Source organism: Erpetoichthys calabaricus, chromosome 9 (assembly GCF_900747795.2).
Source record: "Erpetoichthys calabaricus chromosome 9, fErpCal1.3, whole genome shotgun sequence".
NCBI lineage: Eukaryota > Metazoa > Chordata > Cladistia > Polypteriformes > Polypteridae > Erpetoichthys > Erpetoichthys calabaricus.
The window spans coordinates 149,370,756-149,392,206 of NC_041402.2; the positions used below are offsets into that span (position 1 = coordinate 149,370,756).

The 21,451-nt window shown below is 38.4% G+C and overlaps 1 protein-coding gene across 4 annotated transcripts in view; it reads right to left on the reverse strand.

The window, feature by feature from the left end:
* The window catches only part of usp28 (ubiquitin specific peptidase 28), a 162,065-nt gene that overhangs the window by 69,811 nt on the left and 70,803 nt on the right, over positions 1 to 21,451 (reverse strand). For all 4 annotated transcript variants that reach the window (XM_051932276.1, XM_051932275.1, XM_028810304.2 and 1 more), the window contains 5 exons: positions 21,205 to 21,291; positions 20,065 to 20,202; positions 16,124 to 16,194; positions 13,454 to 13,530; positions 6,983 to 7,131 (listed from right to left, as the gene is read on the reverse strand). In XM_051932276.1, the coding sequence (XP_051788236.1) occupies positions 6,983 to 7,131; positions 13,454 to 13,530; positions 16,124 to 16,194; positions 20,065 to 20,202; positions 21,205 to 21,291 (522 nt within the window). The remainder of the gene's footprint in view (positions 1 to 6,982; positions 7,132 to 13,453; positions 13,531 to 16,123; positions 16,195 to 20,064; positions 20,203 to 21,204; positions 21,292 to 21,451) is intronic.

Consider the following 21,451-nt stretch of genomic DNA (forward strand, 5'->3'; position numbering starts at 1 on the left):
CTCAGTTCAGCACGGGTGTTCTCTCTATCTACGTCTCTGCCTTTTTTTCTTCCTTCTTACTTTAACCTCCTTGCTGTCCAGACTATTTTCTCCTTCTGACCCTCCTTTTTCTTGTGCCAGCTCACCCTTGTTAAGTTTGACTTGATCATATGAAACATTACATACTTTAAATCAGGGGTTGCCAGCTCCGGTCCTGAAGGACCACCGGCGCTGCAGGTTTTCATTCCAACCCTTTTCTTCATGAGTGACCTGTTTTTGCTGCTAATTAACTTCTTTTGAACCAATTATAATTGACTTGCTCTTAAAGACTCAGATCCCTTAATTGTTTCTTTTTCCTTAATTAGCAGCCAAACAATAATGAAATACAAAATGAGCCAAAACATCTGGTGTCCATCATACAATATCTGCAAATAAGGAAGGATGAAGGTCTCAGGAATGTTGGTCTACTCAGGTCCCAAAAACATTTTAACAGTGCTCTTAGAAAGAGAAAATCAACCATTTCAGAAATATCTGCTAATGCACCACAAGAGCAGCAACAAGCCATGGAATTAAAGAACTGGTTTAATTAACGACAAGAATTGGCATCTCATTAAGCAGCAGGTTGGAGTGAAATTGGTTAGAGTTTGAGGCCCTGATTTAGTTGGTCTTCTGTTGGCACACTCACTTCACACTTCATTTCTGTTTGGGTGCCATTTAAGGAAAGAAATGAAGCAATTCAGAGGAATGATGAAGAAATTCAGGGGAACAAATCTTAAAAAAGCAATTCAATTAAAATGAATTCACAAGAAGTTAATTAGCAGCACAAACAGGGCACTCATTAAAAAAAAGGGTTAGAATGAAAACCTGCAGCCACGGTGGTCGGACCAGAGTTGGCAACCCCTGCTTTAAATGAATTCAATAAAAGATAAAAAAAAAATAAAGAGAGAGATAACTGGCCAGCAGCAAACTTAAAGCAAAAGAGAAGCAGTGGCAAACACCTGAAACATAAACTGATACAACATGTAGCAGTTAGTAAGAATAGTGCATACTATATGATAAGTTGCCTCTTGGAGCAAAGATGGCCTGTGACTGCAACCCTGTCTGATCCAGAGGTTACACAGCAATGGAAGCATTACTTGGATGTGAAAAGTGATGAGTGGAGCCTACTGGAACATCTGGAGCATGTTCTAAATCCCTTTGAGCAAGCCACCATACTCCTCAGTGGAGAGTCTTATGTAACTGGTTCTGTTCTGCCTCCAGAAATCATTCTAGACAACTGCAGCAAAGAAAATGGCATCAAGGTAGGTGGGAGGGGTTGCACATTCAGAGGTGATGGTAAAATTTTGTGCATCGTTGCTGCCTCCCCTGACCCATGACTCTCAAGTTCTTATCACTAGAGATAAAAGTACCAGTCTAAATGCAAGCTCTTGCATTTCAAGAAAAAATGGAAAAGATAGAAAAGTCTCTTCAGCAGGTAAGTGTGAAACAGAATGACTCAGCCAGTATCCAATCAAAGGGGAATCCAATGTCCTTGTTACAGAATTTACTTGGTTCAGATTCAGATGAGCACAGCAGTGTGGAAGGCAATGGCTATGTAAATGCTTCTGACAGCAAAATGGTAAGGAATGAGGTAGTGCTGTACTCGGGAAAGCATTCTATTCCAAAGGATATGAGCCCACTCAAATGGTGGAAGGATAATTCAGCAAGGTTTCCTACTTCTGCTCTCCTGGCAAAGTCATACTTGTCTGTCCCAGCAACATCAACTCTTTTGGAACGCCTTTTTTCAGCAGCAAAGAATACTGTGGCAAAGAAAAGAGCAAGTCTGACTACATGCCTAACTTAACCCCTGCTGTCTCTATCGCTCAGGATAGCTTTATGTATCACATTTAGAGACGGACTGATGGAGAAAAGGAAAAAAACACTTAGTCTGTGTGTTGATCTGATCCAGACTGCCCAAGTTTTTGTTACATAATCTTAAGTGTTACTTGAATTGATAAGTTGTGTTCAAGTGTTACTTAAAATGATCTTTGCACTGCAAAACAGATATGTTTGTGTGTTACTGAAATCTGATTCTAAACAAACTCCACTCTTACTTGATCTTGCATTTTTGCAGTTATGTTGTACTGCTAAACAGATCTGATCTGTAATAAATGATTCAAACAGTACTACTTTTGTTATCAAATTATTCATTCATGAACATGAACTGAAATTATTTTGATTTGGAAATATTTATATTTTACATTCCTTTTTGCACTTTATTAAACAATACACTGTTCATATTCTATAGAGGAAAGTTTTTCAAGTTTGCCTTTTGGTATTTGTTAAGGTTTTTAACAGAGTAATCCAAAATTATTATTTTAACAAGTTATTTATTAGATTAGTCGAGTAGTCGAAAAAATAATTGCTAGACTAATCAATAAAAAAAATAGTTGTTAGGTGCAGCCCTCTTTAAATCCTAGCCCAAACACTGTCTTGTGTATAGCTTGCATATTCCCTTCATGCCTGGCCTGTATGCTTATTCCCAGCACATTTGTTTTAGAAAACCTGCAATGTATTTCATGAAAAAAATGAAGTATCTTACAGTAAAGTGACACTTATTTTGAAAAAAATGCATGATTTGAATATAAGCTTTTGTACCATAAAACAACAAATGTACCACATAAATTATGTTTTAAAGTTTTATAATTTGAACTGCATAAGGCAATTTCTCCCACACCTTTATAAACCTTATGTAATATTCTCTTCGAAAGTGAATCCTAGTAATGTTCCCCAACAAAAAGCTGTACAACTTATTATTTACACTCAGAGGTCAGAGGACCTAAGCTTCCACATTTACACTAGAATCCCTGAAGCCTACGAAAAAACTCATAATCCTGGCCTTTCTTAAATTCCTTATCCCGTCTTCATCAGTGTCTTTAGTTTTGTAAATGTGTCGAACAGCACAAGCAGCAGGTAGCCTGCTGTCTCATCCCCCCTACCGACAGAGCTCAACTCGGGCAAAACGCTCTCCCAGCTCAAGCCTTGTTTATCTCTGTGTGAGATGTCTGGAGTTGTATAGGCTAAATAATATACTGTTATTTGGAACACATACATTTCATGTGTGTTTCGTGTCTACAACAATAACTACTGCAACAATCGTAAATGTAGGATGACAGGAAATGCAAGAAATGTTGAACACATACCTAAAACACTAACTATTTTCATGTTTTAGTACTAACAACAAAATTTTGACATGAAGTGTATAATGTGTGAAGACTGAAGTCCAAATATTAAATAAACAAACACTTTCACAAAAGGTAAACGTATAACAAAACAAATTATTCAAGAATATTACCGAAGAAAAAGAAATCGGGTTAGGGCACAACACTGACATGACCGCTTTGGTGGTACAGCAGTAAGAACTGCTGACTCATAATCAAGAGGTCATGGGTTTGATCCTGGCTGCTTCCCAGAATTAACGTTTTGAGTAGTGAGCTGCTCTTATTGTTACTATTATACAATAAAAACATATATTTGATTTGAGTATGTAACAGCCGTTGTAAATGTATGGTACTTGTAAAGGTTAACATTTTTTTTTTATTCAGTTTAATTCTCTCAGTCGCATTCACGCTCCCCCCCGAACTGACACTGCTGTTTTCAAATTAAGATGTGCTAAAACAGAGGTGAACTCAGATGAGGATGAGCAAGGCATGCCAAGCTCACCAAGGTATCATGCAAAGTTCTGTTTGTGATTGTTTTATGATGGTCTTTATATAAAAAAACATTTATATATTACTTGTATAAAGGTCACATCAACTGTTATTTACTTGTTTACCTTAATTTATTTACTTATCTTCCTACAGCATAAAGTCACAAGTAGACTGCAGACCTTCCTGTGTTTGATCGATATGGGCATGCTGACAAAGTATATGTGTAATGCCACGAAAAGTGCAGCAGCAGCTTCCATCTGCAGCTATAGATGTTTAGATATGTGCCCAAAAATAGAAGTCTGACTGCATTCTCGTACCATTGCTTGCGTACTGAAGTATCAGCATGGCACTGCCAGATCTAAACACTAGGGTGGAGAGTCGCTTGCATACTCAAGAGTCTAATGGTGCAGGTGGAAGCTGCCGCTGCACTTTTTGTGGCATTACACATATACTTTGTCAGCAGTACTTCTCTCACTGCTTCAATGCAGAGCATACCATTCTATGGCTGGTAGCGATGCTGTAAATACACGAAAAACAAAAGGTATACAGCATTTACAGCCTCTGGTGGCTGGTTTTGGTAATTTATAGAACATCCATCCATTCATTATCCAACCCACCATATCCTAACTACAGGGTCACAGGGGTCTGCTGGAGCCAATCCCAGCCAACACAGGGCGCAAGGCAGGAAACAAACCCCGGACGGGGCACCAGCCCACTGCAGATTTATAGAACATTATTACCCTACTAGCCAACCTGCGGCGTAGCATACGCCGCATAATTATTTATTGATGGGTGAACACTTCCTGAAAGACACAGTTGTCCAAATGGGGTGGGTTTGAGGATGCGACTGTGAGTGAATGAAAAGATGGAACTCTGGTGAGAGCAACATACAACTGTCCATGACTAAAAACTGGTTTTGGCAGATACAGGCATATCTTTTGAAAGTTTGGCCCTGTGCCTTATTAATTGCCATTGCAAAGGCCAATCTAACAGGAAAAGTAAAAGGCAAATTTGAATCTGATGGGGTCAGGGATATCCAGGGAATAAGGACAGTTTGTGAGGTAGGAGCTGCGATAGTCTTACACTCCAGTACATTGCGGTGAATGCTGGTAACAGAAAGTCTAGTGCCATTACAGAGACCTTTTGCTGGCAGGAGGTTTCTGAGAAGCATGATGACTGAACCGATTTTAATTTTGAGTTTATGCGGAGGCATGCCAGTGGGAGTAAGACTATTAAGAAATTCTTCGGGTAATGAAAGTTGATCTGCAGGATCGTCTGTGACGATGGAGTCAACGCTGGTGAAAGTCACTTCGTCAGTAGGGATAAGTTTCAGCACTTGTTCATTAAGGTGTAGCGAGTCTTCGTTGGTGACGCTTAATATAGCTCGCGTGCTGAGCAGACTGTATGACTATGTTTCCGTGACTAAGAACAACGGACAGCACGTCGCCGAAGTTATCCCAATGTTGGCAAACAAAGGTTACAGCCATGTTGCCAAGTTCGAGAGCAACAGTTTCGTCGATGACATTTTTCTAGAAAAAACCGACTGATAGAAACAAACAGTTACCTGATGCAGGAACTTGTATAACATTGAAAGAAGTGTTGTTTCCATGAAATACATTTGAAGCGGTGGCCATGGTAGGCAAATGAACAGTCAACGTGGCTCACAGCTGCATGTGGACTGTAGCACAGACCAAAGCAAGTGAGGATGTGTTTGGTGAAGTGTTGGGGGCGGGCACATGAGCAAGCCATGCCTCGAGAGCGAGGGTGGACGTGGGAGGAGAGTTAGAGTTGGCGGGCGGGGCTCTGTTGTGCATTCCCCATGACGCGGGAGGAGGGTTAGAGTTGGCAGGCGGGGTGCTGTCGTTCGTATCCCATGGTCGGGCGACTTGGTGGATTATATATAGAAAAGCAGCCGGAACCGAAAAGAACAATGAAAAGTCAACGTGGCTCAGAGGTGTATGTGGACTGTAGCAGAGACGAAAGCGACTGAGGCGGTGTTTGGTGAGGTGTTGCGTGTGGGCACATGAGCAGGCAGTGTGCATGCCTTGAGAGCGAGGGTGGACGCGGGAGGAGGGTCAGAGTTGGCGGGTGGGGCTCTGTCATGCGTATCCCATGACGAGGGAGGAGGGTTAGAGTTGGCGGGCAGGGCTCTGTCGTGCATATCCCATGGTCTTAGAGTTGGCAGATAGAGGCATGTCTTTTTGAAAGTATGGCCCTGTGCCTTATTAATTGTCATTGCAAAGGCTAATCTAACAGGAAATTGTCTGCATGTAAAAGTAAAAGGCAAATTTGAATCTGATGGGGTCAGGAAATTGTCTGCGTGTAAAAGTAAAAGGCAAATTTGAATCTGATGGGGTCAGGAAATTGTCTGCGTGTAAAAGTAAAAGGCAAATTTGAATCTGATTGGGTCAGGAAATTGTCTGCGTGTAAAAGTAAAAGGCAAATTTGAATCTGATGGGGTCAGGGAAATCCAGGAAATAAGGACAGTGTGTGAGGTAGCAGCAGCGATAGTTTTACACTCCAGTACATTGCGGTGAATGCTGGTAACAGTCAGGCAGGCGGGCAAGCCAACAAAAACACTATGGTCTTAGTATGGTATGAATCAGGTTTTTTTTAGACAAAGGTTTTCCCTGTTCCTGCAGGACCATCTAAGAAGAAGCATGTTTGTCGCAGATGGGAATCGCTGTATGCACTGTTGTGCGTATCCCATGGTCTTTGTCTTGCGTGCCATGGTTGGCTGCTTAGTGAATTGTTGGTGGGCGGAGCTCTGTGAGTTGGCGGGCATGGCTCTGTCATGTGTAGCCCATGGTCTCTGTCTTGCGTGCCATGGTCGGCTGCTTAGTGAATTATATATATACAGAAGATATAAAACATTATTACCCTATTGTCCTCCTGTGGCCCACGGCTTTAAGTATGAACGGTCTCAACTCGGTTGGCTGTAAATCCAACTCAAGACCTTATATTTGAGTTGAAGCCTACCCTAGCAGTACTGGTTAATGGAAGGAATATGCCAAGAACAGGGAATCAGTCCATCACCTTGAAATCACAGAATCTAAATAGTAATCTAACCAGTCCACATACTGTAAAAACAAAATGAAGACGACACAATATATGTTCACTGGAAGCCTGTGAAATGTATATGCTATAAATTGTACACAATTATTTTAGAACATAAGAGTGAAGTGAAAAACTTAAATAGAATTAACATGTGCACATTTGCACAGGCATTATTAACATTAATTTCTAATCATTTATTCCAAAAGTTGCACATTTCGTTTGAGTTAAACAAATTTAAAATTCAGTAAAATGCCAACCTCTTGGCTGGAATGGATGGTCTGATCTGAATGCAAGGCCTCAATCTCTCCTTCAACCATGGCACCTTCCAGGCATTCATGTAAGCTGTCAAAACCATTTACCTGCAAAGGATACTGTCCGAAACGTTCAATATTGGACAGGGTTTTACCTGAAAGAGAAATCAAGCAAAAACTTTTCTCAACAAATTTTCAATTTGAAAATTCCTTCAAACACTGGCTTTAATTCTATTACAGGCTTAGTAAAATGTTAACAAAAATAATGGTTTTTAAACCTTTCTCACAATTTATTTAAAGAAAATTGTTAATACCTATGACTCTCCTTTCATATTTTAATGCAATTTCCATATTGCCACACTACTGAAATACACCTTAAGGCATTATGCTAAAAGAATATTTTTAAAGACATTCAAACTCGCTTAACAGTATTTATTGCTTATACTCTCTTCCCAGTATAAAAATACCAACTGTAGAGCCGGCTGGTTTGTTTCATTTTAAACTTTTCATCATCAATTATTATCTACTTTAAGTGCTCAAATAGAGTATTTCACAAAGCCATTTGTATATTTTTCATTGTCAGGTTCTTTTCAGTTAACAATTCTACTATTAGACAGGTGCCTCCTGCTGTTATTGATGGAAGAGTTGGATAGCAGAGCAAATCCTCATTCAGTTACTTTGCATAAGTATGTCATCTTATATTCTGTAAGTGCCTTGAGCATGGGAAAGGCACTATATACATAAAATGTATTATTATCCATCAATAGCATTATGCAGTAATGAAATATTTTACACTTCCATTACTTTATAAGTCCTGCGGTGGGTTGGCACCCTGCCCAGGATTGTTTCCTGCCTTGTGCCCTGTGTTGGCTGGGATTGGCTCCAGCAGACCCCCGTGACCCTGTGTTCGGATTCAGCGGGTTGGAAAATGGATGGATGGATGGATTACTTTATAAAATATAGAACATCCAAGACATAAATAAAAATATGAAATTCACAAAACAATTGTTTTCATTTTTTGTGATCTTTTGATTTGGGGAAAAAATAGGTTTTCACTAGTTTAGTAATCTTCTTCACTTGTAGTTGATTTTCTGGACAGTGCGATACTTGATTTCCAATTCTTTGGTAATCTTTTTTAATTCCTTCCCAGACTCATAGGTCTCAGAGAGCTCTTTCAGTCTAGGCATTGTGATATCACACAATTCAACAACAAAGTGTGAACCAAACTAAATGTCTGGGGTTTAAATAAGACAGGTTCCTCAAAGATCCTCTCTGATGATGCACCGGATTCAAATTTTTGGACAGGGGTGTATTTGCTTTTTCCACATGTGAAATTTGCATTTATGTTAATTTCAATTGAATGTTTAATTATACTGCTTAAATGAAGACCAACACTTGCCCAGATATGTTAAAGGAAAAAAAAAAAATTTCACAGAAAGCACTTATTTTCCCACAGTACTGTATCTTTGGTTTGAAAATTCCCTACTACAACAGAGGGTTTCTGATTAAACCTCATGTCCCTTTTGTCATGCTCTACTGTTTATTACAGTGCTCACACAAAGTATTAAGAACACACACACAAAGCAAAAAAAAACAAAAAACAGATTAAACCTGGATATTTTTTCTTCATTCTTTTAAATGCAAAACAAGAAAATGTTGGTTGTGATTTCGTAAAATTATGATTGTATCTAACTCTCATGTTGTCATCAAAAACAGAACATTAATGGACAATCACTGTACAGTACACCCCCAAAATTCATGGGGATTATGTTCCTAGAGCACCCGCAAATTGTGGAAAACCGCAAATTTTGGATGTGGTTAAAAAAATGCCTATTTGTATAGTTTAAACCATAAATATGCCCCAAAAACACTTTAATTTAATTTCAAACTCAACTTAATACGTTACCTAAAAAAAAAGAATGTAAAGGTAAACCTGTATACTGTACTGCTATGTCTTCTGCAGTGCTAAAATGTAACCGATGTTACCACTATATGTACTGTAAGTCATGCAAGCACGTTTTCATTACCAGAAGTCTTAGACGGTGCAGGGAGTTTTGGCAGCATCTTGGGGCTTTAACCCTTAAACTGCCACGTACTTGGGGGTTAATGCAAATACTTTTTGCTGCACTTTAAATAAACGTCACAATTCACTAGTGCTGGGCGGTATACCGGTTCATACCGAAAACCGTTTTTTATTTTTTTTATGATATGGATTTTTCTTATACTGCAACACCAGTTTAAATTGCCTATCTATCTATCTATCTAAACGACGTTCGGAACGTGGCGCAGCGGGAAACTGTTCAAGTGGGGACCTTTTTCACTGCTACACAGCTAAACACAGATTTGTTGCACTAGGGATGTTTTTCACTGCTACACCACCAAATAGTGGGCGGTAGCATAGGTATGCCGCACAGTGAAAATGGACAGAGAGCCGAAAAAAAGCAGTCACGTCTGTCGCCTGGAGATGCTTTAGCTTTAAAAGGTCAGATGCGTAAATACTGTTTCTATACTACAGGATAATACTGCAAGCCAAGTTGTACTTGTTTTATTTGTTTTCAATACAGTGTAATGTACCTGGGTACTGTGTAATAGTGTGACGACATTTGGACTTTATTCTCGACATTTCCACTTTAATCTTGACGCTTATGACGAGAATATATTCTTTTGACTTTTGACTTTATTCTCGTAATTTGTCATTAAAGTAGAACATCGTAAACTAAACTTCATCATAAAATGAATATTTAATTTACTAGATTTTCTCAAACCCCGTCATAAGTTATATAGCACATTAAATGCTTTGTGTTAAGTGATTCATTCAGAGATGGGCACAACTCTGTATGGATGGCATAATTAAACATGTATAACGAAGATATTTTTAAAGTTCTGAACACTCCGTGGGCTAAGTTTATAACTAGTTTTAATTTCACAAAGACGTTTATCGTGTGGTGATTGGTTATGTGGTGAAAGAAAAAGGAAAGATAGGAACTGGGGTTTTTGGTAGCCTACGTCAGACAGAGACAGCATGAATGCAATAAAGATAGCCCGCTCAGAAGAACATGCATTGAATTCTGTGTCTCCGACCAGCAGATCACAAACCCAACATTTACACAATATTTAAGTTAAACCTGTGCGATAGCTATTCATACATCCAGTTTTTTGGAGCCTCGTCACACCTGCCATAAAGTTCTCTACACTGAACATACACCTGGAGACCCCTTACTGCGAGGGAGCAGCACTACCGCCTCACTACCGTGCATGTGTAATACCTGCTTTAATGCATTTCATCATGAAAATGATATCAAGTATTTATCTTAGCATTCTAAATTTTCAGAAAGCAGGAATATCATGAAGTGAATGGATTCTGTATGGTGATCGCTGTCTTCTCTTAGTGCGGAGGAAGTCAGTTTAAGAAGCGTAGTGATTAACCACTGGGTCGGGGAACGTAACACAAAGCATTTAATCTGCTGCATTAATTTATGACGGGGTAAATTAAGTAATTGATTAAACATTGATTTTAGGAAGAAGTTTAGTTTACGACATTCTACTTTAATTATGAAGTAAACTATGAGAATAAAGTGGAAATGTCGACTTTAATCTCAACATAAACGGCGAGAATAAAGTGGAAATGTCGACTTTAATCTCGACATAAACGGCGAGAATAAAGTGGAAATGTTGACTTTGTTCTCGACATATAGTTTGTTTTTTTCTTCCCAGTATAGCTTAGCTTGAAGCAAGGTCCATATTAATGCAGTTTGCCTAAATGATGGTTCAGCTGGTAAAGATGTCATCACCAAGTTGCACTTGTTGTATTTTATTTTAATTTGGTGAATATTGTGTAATGCACCTGGGCTTGAAGTCTTGAAGTAATAGTGCAACTATCAGTAATAATACTATTATTTATTTTATTGTTATTATTTATTAGTTTAAATATTATGCAGTTTAATGATGATAAAGTTGTTTAAAAAGTCACTTTAACGTGTCAGTGGACAGAGATTGTTAACATTAACAGAAAGTGTAGTTGGTTTACAAAAAAATATTTACTATTTATTCCTTTTCTAAGACATATTCGGTGCAATACAATTATTGACAAGCACTTCTGGATATTTCACTAAGTCTAAATGCCTCTTTGTATGGTTGAAAATATGTTGTCAAAATTATAGTTTGTTTTTGCAAAATTTGTTCAATAAAAAGGTTCTATATTTTGACTGCATCTGTCATGCAATGTGATACCTTCACCATTAGTGCCACCCCCTTGAAAACTATCACATTATGGGGCAATGCAAAACTGTATTAATACTTGTGTGCACATTAAAATGTTTTTTTTTTGTACAATGTACAATACTCTTGACAGTGGAATAGGTTATTCTTAGCCAGTAATTGCACTGGAAAATGTGGTTAACATCCACTCATGCATGGGGAAAAAAATACCGTCGAAGACCATGAAACCGGGATAATTTAGAAAAATACCGTGATATAGAATTTTGGTCATACCGCCCACCCCTAAAATTCACAAACAAAAAGTGAAATTTTAATGGACCCCATTTTTTTTCATGCAAAGAGCATCACAATAACTGCAACACTAATCATTTTACACACTTCTAATGAACTGTAAAAACTACGTAAAAAACTACTGGAACAAAATGTACAAGGTGCAACTGACGCAATGGATGAAATTCAGTAAATCACTGAGCCAACTGCGCTTGAACTGGCTGCACTCAAGCACACAGGGGTAAGCGCTGATGCTTGCAGGCTAGTCTAGTGCAACGGCTCAATCCCAGGGATAGTGAGGCTACAGTGCTGCAGGGTGTCACGCTTGGGTCACAGAATTGCACAGAAAACAAGGGGATTGTGGAGACAGGAACTTTATTCAAACACTTCAAACAAACATGTCTCTTTCAGAAGTAAAACAAGCTCAGTATGCAGTTAGTTCTCGATTAAAGAATAGACAAACATCATAGGGGAGCACAACGGGAGCAGGACCCGCATCCAGATGATGTCTGGAAGAGGAGAGAGAAACAAAGCAATCAGCCAAAAAGGACAGGTGCTGTTCAGGCTTTTAAGTATGCGTAGCGTCGCGCGAGAAGCATATCACGCGACAGAACAGCCACAAGTAAGCCCAGCAAGTAAGAGAGCAATGTGAAAGAAGTCTATTAGCGTTTTTTAACAGGGTTTTTTTGAGGAGTGTCCATGTCTTCTAGGGGTGCGTTCAGCCCCCCTGCTCACAAGGGGCTGGCTGTGGTCATGAGCTGGCTGCTCAACGAATGTACGGCACTGCCTGATCAGCTCCTGTGTGCTCGCAAATGGCACTGGGAAATGACTACAGCCGGTTGTGGCGGTTTAAGGGTTAAAAGGAACAAAACAGAAAACACTCAGCTGGAGATGCATCACAGTCAATCAGCAGCAAGGAGAAATGAATAACACTGTAGCAGTCCAGTGCCGCTAAGATTCACACTGCAGAGAAGATGGTGATTTACTTATTTTTATGGTGGAGATTCCAGGGACGCACCCAGCCTTGGCCCGACCCGCACGCACTCACAGTGACAAAAACAAAGCAAACTGGTAATCAAACAGCAAATAAAGAATGTAATGAAAACAAATGAAATAAATGAAAACAACGATACCACCCCTGTTCCCCTTACGGTGACTAATTAAATACATTAAATACAACAAAGCACAAACAAAACACACACAGTAAATCATGAAAAATGTTCATGAAAAATGGCAACAGATTAAATGTAATGATGAAAATAGATAGTCCAGAGATCCGCACGTTGAATGGGAATGTAAAGATAGTCCTACCGCTAGTTCCTGAAATGGTGTAGACGGGTGGACGGGTTCAGGAGCGCTCCTTTCTTTGCAGGATGGCCATGAATCCACTTACAGTCCTCATTTACACAGGCAGACGGCAGACAATCCAGACGTAAACCACGAAACGATCCAGGACAAAACGAATAAGTACAGGTAACCCAACAGAAAGCAGACAGACAGAAACTTGAAACACAAATTACAAAAACGTTTTTTTGCTTTTGGTCACCGGCCCCCTTTAAAAGCTGCGCTGACATACTTTGACCCCAACAGCCCTAGCACCCCCAGCAGAAGATCAATTAGAGCCACTGCAGGGACTGCTGGGAGTTGCAGTTTGGCTACTTTCACGATCCCAAGCCGCGTTTTCCTCTACAGTTGCTTCCTGTTCTCTCTAAAGTACAGTACTGCCACGAAAAAAACCATAAAAATTGTGGAGGATATTTGTGGTTTCCACTAACAATTATTAGATTGGTTCTAAGGAAAAATCTACGAATGACTGAGGTCTACTGTACTTCTAATATGATCCAATAATTACAAGTAATCAAATATAAACCTAAAGACATTAAAAAAAATTTCAAATGGTTCAATGGAATCACTGAAAATATACAAACTGTTATTTTAAAACATATACAAAATTATTCAAAACCTTAGTTAAAGAAATCTTGAACATACCATTATGTATTCGTTCTGCCAAGAAGGTGCCGTAAAAAAGTTGGACCATTGGGTTTTCCTGTTTTCCGGCTGGGTTACTATAAAACATTGAACAGGGAACATTTAAGGGAGAAACAACATAGGGCACACTACATTAAAGCTAATACACTTTGGAGCACATACAAAAAACACTAGAAAAAAAAATCTTTGGTATTAACAGAAAGTTATGTAGGAAAGTAAATATGCGAATAATTCTATTCCCTTGGCAGGGTGGCAGTTAATTAAAGAGTTGAGTGGGTAAGCACAAATCCCACCTGTATAGGGTGACCAGATTTAAGTTTGTGAAAAACAGGACACTTGGCAGCATGTCTTGAGGGGGTTAGGGGGGGAGTGCATGTGGCACCATGGCCATGTAAATGCATACAAATGTATCCACAGTCATGGCTACTAGGTTATAGTATGATAATTAACTTTATTGGCCTTTAACAAGACTAAAATGCAGAAACAAAAACACCAATACCACTATAAGCAATAGTGGTCAATTGACCTACATTGCACTGAACATTTTTACTTTTTACTGAATCTTGCACTACACAATAAATTATCATATATTTATGGCCAAAGAATAAAGTGTAAAAGTTGTAAAAAAAAAAAAAACAAAAAAAACCAACAACAACAAAACTTCCATTTACTTGGCATTCAGTCTGTGCTACAGTGGCGTTCAGTCCACTTTCAGTGGTGTGGTGTTTGGTGCTTTTAATGTACCTCCAGAAGATAACTTTTGGCCAAATGACAATTCTTTGTTCAATTTTTACCCCTAAATAAGGCAATTATAATACAATAAATAAAATTAAAACATTTAGCATACCTCAAAATATTTCATAAAAGGCCACAGAATAAAAGAAGATAAAATAAAAAGTCAGTCATTTCAGTAGACTTTTAGTCCTCCTGATGTGGTTGGGCATACTTTTCAGCAGACTGCATCTTTCCCAACAGTCGGTGATTACTCATCAGGTAGGCATGAAAGTCCTTGCACGTCATATGTTTAAAATTGTACTGGGTGTACAGAATCCCCTTCAGTGAATCAACAGACAGGTGATTCCTCTCCTTGGTCCACTGGGTTTGCTCCTCTCAATAAATTTCCTTAGACTAGTGACCTGACCAAAACACTTTACATCATCAGTTTTCAACCCTTTTTCAGCTAGGTGCTGGATACAGCCTTCTACATCATTCCAGTCTGGCATCTCACTCCATCCACATAAAACAGGAAAACTCCTCCATGGGCACCATCCATTTCTCTATATAATCTATTCACTCACTGTACAGGCCCTGCATGTGAGCAATGAAATGGTCGCACCTTTGCCCAAATCCATCCTTCTGCTTCTGTGCCAACATACACTTAACTTTAAGAGGCATGAAGTTCTTGATCTTGCGTTCATGAAGAATGGTGTGGATGTTGTTCAAAATCTTTCTTACATCCACAACTGAATTGTTCTCCCTCTCCATCTCCTGAATGTGCAACTGAAACACACACAAGTGAATGCATTTGCCAGAGGTAAATCTCACTGAACTCATCTTCAAAAAACTTCTTAATCAGTGTGGATGATTTTTCCTGTGACAAAAAGAATGCTTTCAAATCTGGATACATCTGGAGCAGTCTCTCAATTCCTGGGAATAATGACAGCCATCATGTCTTGCTGTGAGAGAGGACACTTCTATATTCTACATCAGCAAACTCACAGTACTCCTTCATACTCTCCGTGCACACTGTGTAGATGTGGAAGTAGTGATAAATTTTGAAGAAAATGTTCTCAATGTCAACATCTAGTGTGTCTGCCCCGTGATGAACGCAATTGTTCAATATGTGCACTCGGCAGCCCATTCCAACTAGACTTGTTCTGCAAGGACTTTTTTTAAGTTCGCAAAAACATTCTTTCCCTCCTCATGATGCCAGATTCCCCCAAGCATTGTATTGCAGTTGTCACCTGTAAATTCAATATATGTAGAAAATATCCCTTTCTTTTCCAGTGTTTCTTTGATTTATTGCACAATAGTGTCAGCTAATTCATTTGGGGTGCTTTTAATTTCAAGTAATTAATTTTGGATTCCCTAGTCCAGAGAAAAGAGGACGTCTGGTCACCCCTATACCTGTATGTACTGCTTATGCAGTGGATTTCCCGTAAATTTTTAAAGAATACCTACCGGAACACAAGACTTAAATGAGTTAGTGCTTTTATTTTGTCAAAACTGTGCAACGGCTTCAAATTTGAGGCAAGCATCAACAGCTAATTGAGTTTAAAGATTTAAAGAAAAAAATGTTGGTGTGAATTGTAAATGTTTATAAAACTAATCTACCATAAAATGATATGAGTTAATATTGCCTTACCATGTTTTGTTTACATATTGCATATGATACCTTATGTCCGTGTTAACAATTTCTGGTTTTTTAAACACATTATAAGTTAAAAATATAAATTTATTGCAGAAAATAATTAAAATGTATGTGTTCATATTTTATTTATGTTTTAAAAACTGATCTGAGCATCTGCTCTTAATTCAGACTTTCAATATGAAGTATTTCTTAGGATTTGCTAAAAGCCAATTTCCTTAACAGTCTGCTCTTAATTAACAAACTGCATTTACTCCTTGTACTGCATCTAAAACAAATAAATATAAATCATTCAAACCTACTTTCCATCAGCTGTCAACTGGAAGGCATCTTCTAGCCAGTCTAGGAGTTTGTGGGTGAACTCACTAACATCCTGTTGTACCAAAAATAGTTCACAATATTTGATTAGAACCAAGAGATACCACATATCATGAACACTATGTTTAACACTAGAATTACCAGAGCCTACGAAAAAACTCGTATATCCGGCCCACCTTAAATCGCTTCTTAAATCCGTTCACACCTCTCCGCCAGCATCCTTTGTCCTCTAAATGTGCTGATAAAAGACAAGCTGCCAGCAGCTGGCTATTCCATCCCCCCACCGACTTAGAACGTGAGCGAAGTTTTCCCAGCTCACGCCTTGATTGATTATGTGGGAGTGAAGTGGAGTTTTACAGTGGAAATAACAGATCATTATTCTAAAGTAATCTGTGTAAACACATTGTTAAAACAGAAACTTTTTCATATTTTAGTAATAAATGTTACAAAATGTAGTAGGCATAAACTATAGAATATATAAAGCCCGAATTCCAAAGATCAAATAAACATTTTCACAAAAGCTTCAAGAATGATTCAACAGCTTCTGTGGCGTAGCGCGTTAAGATTTGCATCTTAGCGCAGAGCAGCTTTTCCTTGCCTCACAGACCTGAGTTCGATTCCCCGCTGGGGATGAAGTGTTGCTTTTTTTTTCTTTTCTTTTAAACCTCAAACGGACATAAAATTTATACATTGGTATGCACTGTCAGTTACTGAGATCGTTATATTTTCATGTGGGATGCTCCTTTTCAAATATTTTTTTAACAATTGAGACTGCAATTAACAGGAACAACTGTCCTTATAACTTATTTTTAAGATCCATAACACACAGACAGACAGAGCACTGAGTAATAGAGAGACAGACAGGCAGAGAAGTCACTAGATATATAAATAAACAGGGAAGCCACGTGTACTGAAAGAAAAAAAGAACAACATGTGCGTTGTCCCTGACTCTCTAAGTAAGATCAGGGGAGGGGTGATGTTAGAGCGCCTGCGCTTATTCAGTGCAGCTGGGACAACGCACATGTTGTTCTTGAAGCTTTTGTGAAAATGTTTATTTGATCTTTGGAATTCGGGCTTTATATATTCTATAGTTTATCCATCCATCCATCCATCCATTTTCCAACCCGCTGAATCCGAACACAGGGTCACGGGGGTCTGCTGGAACAAATCCCAGCCAACACAGGGCACAAGGCAGGAAACAATCCTGGGCAGGGTGCCAACCCACCGCAGGACACACACAAACACACCCACACACCAACCACACACTAGGGCCAATTTAGAATCGCCAACCCACCTAACCTGCATGTCTTTGGAATGTGGGAGGAAACCGGAGCGCCCGGAGGAAACCCACGCATACACGGGGAGAACATGCAAACTCCACGCAGGGAGGACCCGGGAATCGAACCCAGGTCTCCAGATCTCCCAACTGCGAGGCAGCAGCGCTACCCACTGCGCCACCGTGCCACCCTCTATAGTTTATGCCTACTATATTTTGTAACATTTATTACTAAAATATGAAAAAGTTTCTGTTTTAACAATGTGTTTACACAGATTACTTTAGAATAATGATCTGTTATTTCCACTGTAAAACTCCACTTCACTCCCACATAATCAATCAAGGCGTGAGCTGGGAAAACTTCGCTCACGTTCTAAGTCGGTGGGGGGATGGAATAGCCGGCTGCTGGCAGCTTGTCTTTTATCAGCACATTTAGAGGACAAAGGATACTGGCGGAGAGGTGTGAACGGATTTAAGAAGCGATTTAAGGTGGGCCGGATATACGAGTTTTTTCGTAGGCTCTGGTAATTCTAGTGTTAAAGACACTCTACACACAGTTATGCACATAAATATATTTTACCATTATTCATTTAAAATTCATTTCAATTCAATACATTTTTTTCAAATAAAACAACAAATCAGGTTTTCCTGCTTCAGGTAATAAATATTTCAATCATCATCATGTTTACAGGCTGTTTTCCCTGCCTCGATTTACATACGTTTCACCTTCATTTCGGCATGCACATCTTCATGCCATGTTTTCTTGGGGTGCTCTTTGAACACTTTCCACCTGCACTGAAACTGTGTAAGGAATATCCTTGTTAGTTCTACGTTAGAGCAGGTCTAACACACCACCTGTACACGATACCCTTCATATACAAGGAAAAACACCTTTGCTTAAAATTACACCACAAAGATCCCTAAACTTATTCCATGTACTTCTTACTCTGGTGGCTACTGCACTGGAGCAACCTCCTTTAACACTCAGTATATCTCCAAGATAGCAGGAATTGTCACATGTTTCAAGACTATGACCTTCGCCCTCAAGAAACATGAAAGCTGTATTATCACTTTCACTGTCCAAAAGAGCCTCTGACACTACTACATCGGCTATGGATCCACAAGTCACAACTAATGCATAAAGTAGAGTTCACCCCAACCACTCCTCGAAACACTCCACAGGGATATTTGCAATTTACTAGAACAGTAATCTTGGCTTTTGGAAACCTTGTCACAAATTATTTTTGGTCTTAGCTTTGTTAACTTTGAGAGCTCTTTCTTCAAGGCAGTGCATCTACTGGGTTAGCTTCTCCTTTAACACTAGAATCTCTGAAACCTACGAAAAGGCTTGTAATCCTGGGCCACCTTAAATTCCTTTGCACCTCGTCATCAGCTCCTTTGTTTTCCAAATGTGTCAAGCAGCACAGGTAGCAAGCAGCCTATTATTACATCTCACCACAGCTCCTGGCACCTCACACCCAAATAAACAGACTTGAGCTCTGAGAATCTTCTGTGCAACTTGAGCTCCATCGGTGGGGGGATGGGATAGCAGGCTGCTTTCTGCTTGTGCTGATAGACACATTTGGAAAACAAAAGACGCTAATGGAGAGGTGCGAAGCAATTTAAGTTGGCCCAGGATTACAAGTTTTTTTCGTAGGCTTCAAGGATTCTAGTGCTAATTTTGCTTCTCTGTTTGCAACTATCATCAAATCATCTACATAGAGGAGGTCCCATAGTAAAGCCACTCTGACGTGTTTCGTCAGGTCTAGAGCACAATAGTAAAGAGAAGCAAATTCAGGATGGACCCTTGATGAACTCCTAACTTGATGTCAAAATAATAGCTATAGCCCATATTGGTTCAGACTTTCATTTTAGCTCCCATATACATGGTCATCACTGCTTGCACTAATCATTCCTTGACGCCAGATTCTCTCAATGTCCTTGAGGCTACCTGATGAGGTACTTGATCAAAAGCCTTCATAAGGTCGACTAATGCCCACCAAAGTTCAATTCCTTTTTTTCGGTAATAAATATTTCAATGTTCTTGTATTTACTTCACCAATGCAGTTATATGACCTTGATGCAGGAAACAACATACCATTGATTTGCACCAAGCTGAAATGTGTGTATACAAATCCAAGAACTGAACAGTGAGCCGAGTGTGCAGTATGATTACTTTTATAATTAATCAATCTTTGGTTAAGTGTTTACCTGGGTACAAATCTGTGTAGTCACTAAAACTAAGAAAAGTGCTAATTACGGATTTTAGAACACAGATAACATTCCAACAAGGAACCTGGCTGTGGATATTATACCTTGCAAAAAACATTTACTGATTATATCAGCTTACTGAACAAAAAATTCTCTTTAAAGAAGTAAATAAAGAGAAACACACCTTTCTATCACATTTTACAGAAAAATGACAATTGGAAATATTGAAATAAAATGCCAAGTTGTTGAAGGCTATTGGTATACACTTAATTATATGCTTTTGTATGACTCAAATTTACATAATGTACACTTATGTATATACTTGTCAAAAGCAAAAAAATACCTACTGTCTGGATACATAATAAAGTATAAATTAAGTTTAACACCCACCAACTATATTAAGATCATAACAAGACAAAAAGTCATACAAGTATTAACCTGCTGGGCTTCAGTTGTGCGAAAAGCATCTTTCAGCAACTCAACAGCGGCAGAAGGATCTACAAACTTTCGATTAGTACCAACCATGAGGGCAAAGAGACACCGAAGCTCCTGCATGAAAGCAATGTTTCTCTTCACCTGCATAAACCAAACAACAACCAAATATCATATACTATGTTTAAAACTGTGCAATATAAGAATACACATTATAGTTTTGACCCAGTAATTTTTATTCTAGATGACTTTGAAATGCGTACACCTAAAGAAAAAGTCACATAATCAGATAAAAATAAAGAGAATTGGCGAACATTATTTTAAACAATTCTGAATTTGTTGTCTTTACAGTTTTCCTAAATATTAAACTTTGAAACTTCAGAGTGGACATATTTGGTAGGTTTATAGGCTTTTATTTTTAAATTTAGACCCCAGCTCCCATCAGTTCCATTTTAAATGTAACAACAGGCTAGGTATTTTTTTAAATTTATAAAAAATGTTTCACATTACAACACAATTTCATGTGTTAAAACTAATATATACAGTACATACATATGTTCTGAAGAAATAAGTTACATTTGAAATATGCCAAACATATCTTTTAACATAATCACTTTTAACAGATCCTGTCCAAACACTATTTATTTTTACATACTTTCTGGTTTTAATAATGTCATTACACATATATTATAACAATATATTAATGTTATCTGCTATGCTAAGAACAAATGTGAGGACTTTCATACCACTTTGAATCATATAAATTCCTCTGTTTACTCCCTGCATCTGAATTATACATATTTATTGTATTTTTTTGCATATTTTTTGAACAACACTTGTGAACATTAAAACAAAAACCCATTAGATCAAGTCTAGTTAATAAATAATTGGTACTAAGCACTGTTGTAAGTCGCTCTGGATAAGAGCGTCTGCTAAATGATGTAAATGTAAATGGTACATGCCAAGTAAATGGAACAGGCTACTGTAACATTTATATTTTGATTAAAATTCACTAAAATGTAAATGTAATAATTTGTATGTTTTATAATGTTTTGATTTCTTTACTGAAAATGCTTAATGATTAAAAAAAGAGACCACATTTTTTAAATTTAAATTTCCCCCTTTCATTTTCTCAAATAACCTTACCCTCTGGTTTTTGCAGTTTTCCAAGATGCTTTGAGGAACACTGTAATTCAAGACCAGTTTTCGGAATTGTGGCAAGTGAAACAGGGACTAAAAGAGTACATCAGAAGTATCAAAATTACTGCAAATACACAATTATTTAATTATGAAGATAGCAGGAATTAAAGCAATAAAGTACTATCACTAGCTACACAGAATCAGTACAGTGCATTTTCTAAACTCTTACAGGGATAGCAGTAATTGTTGCTTC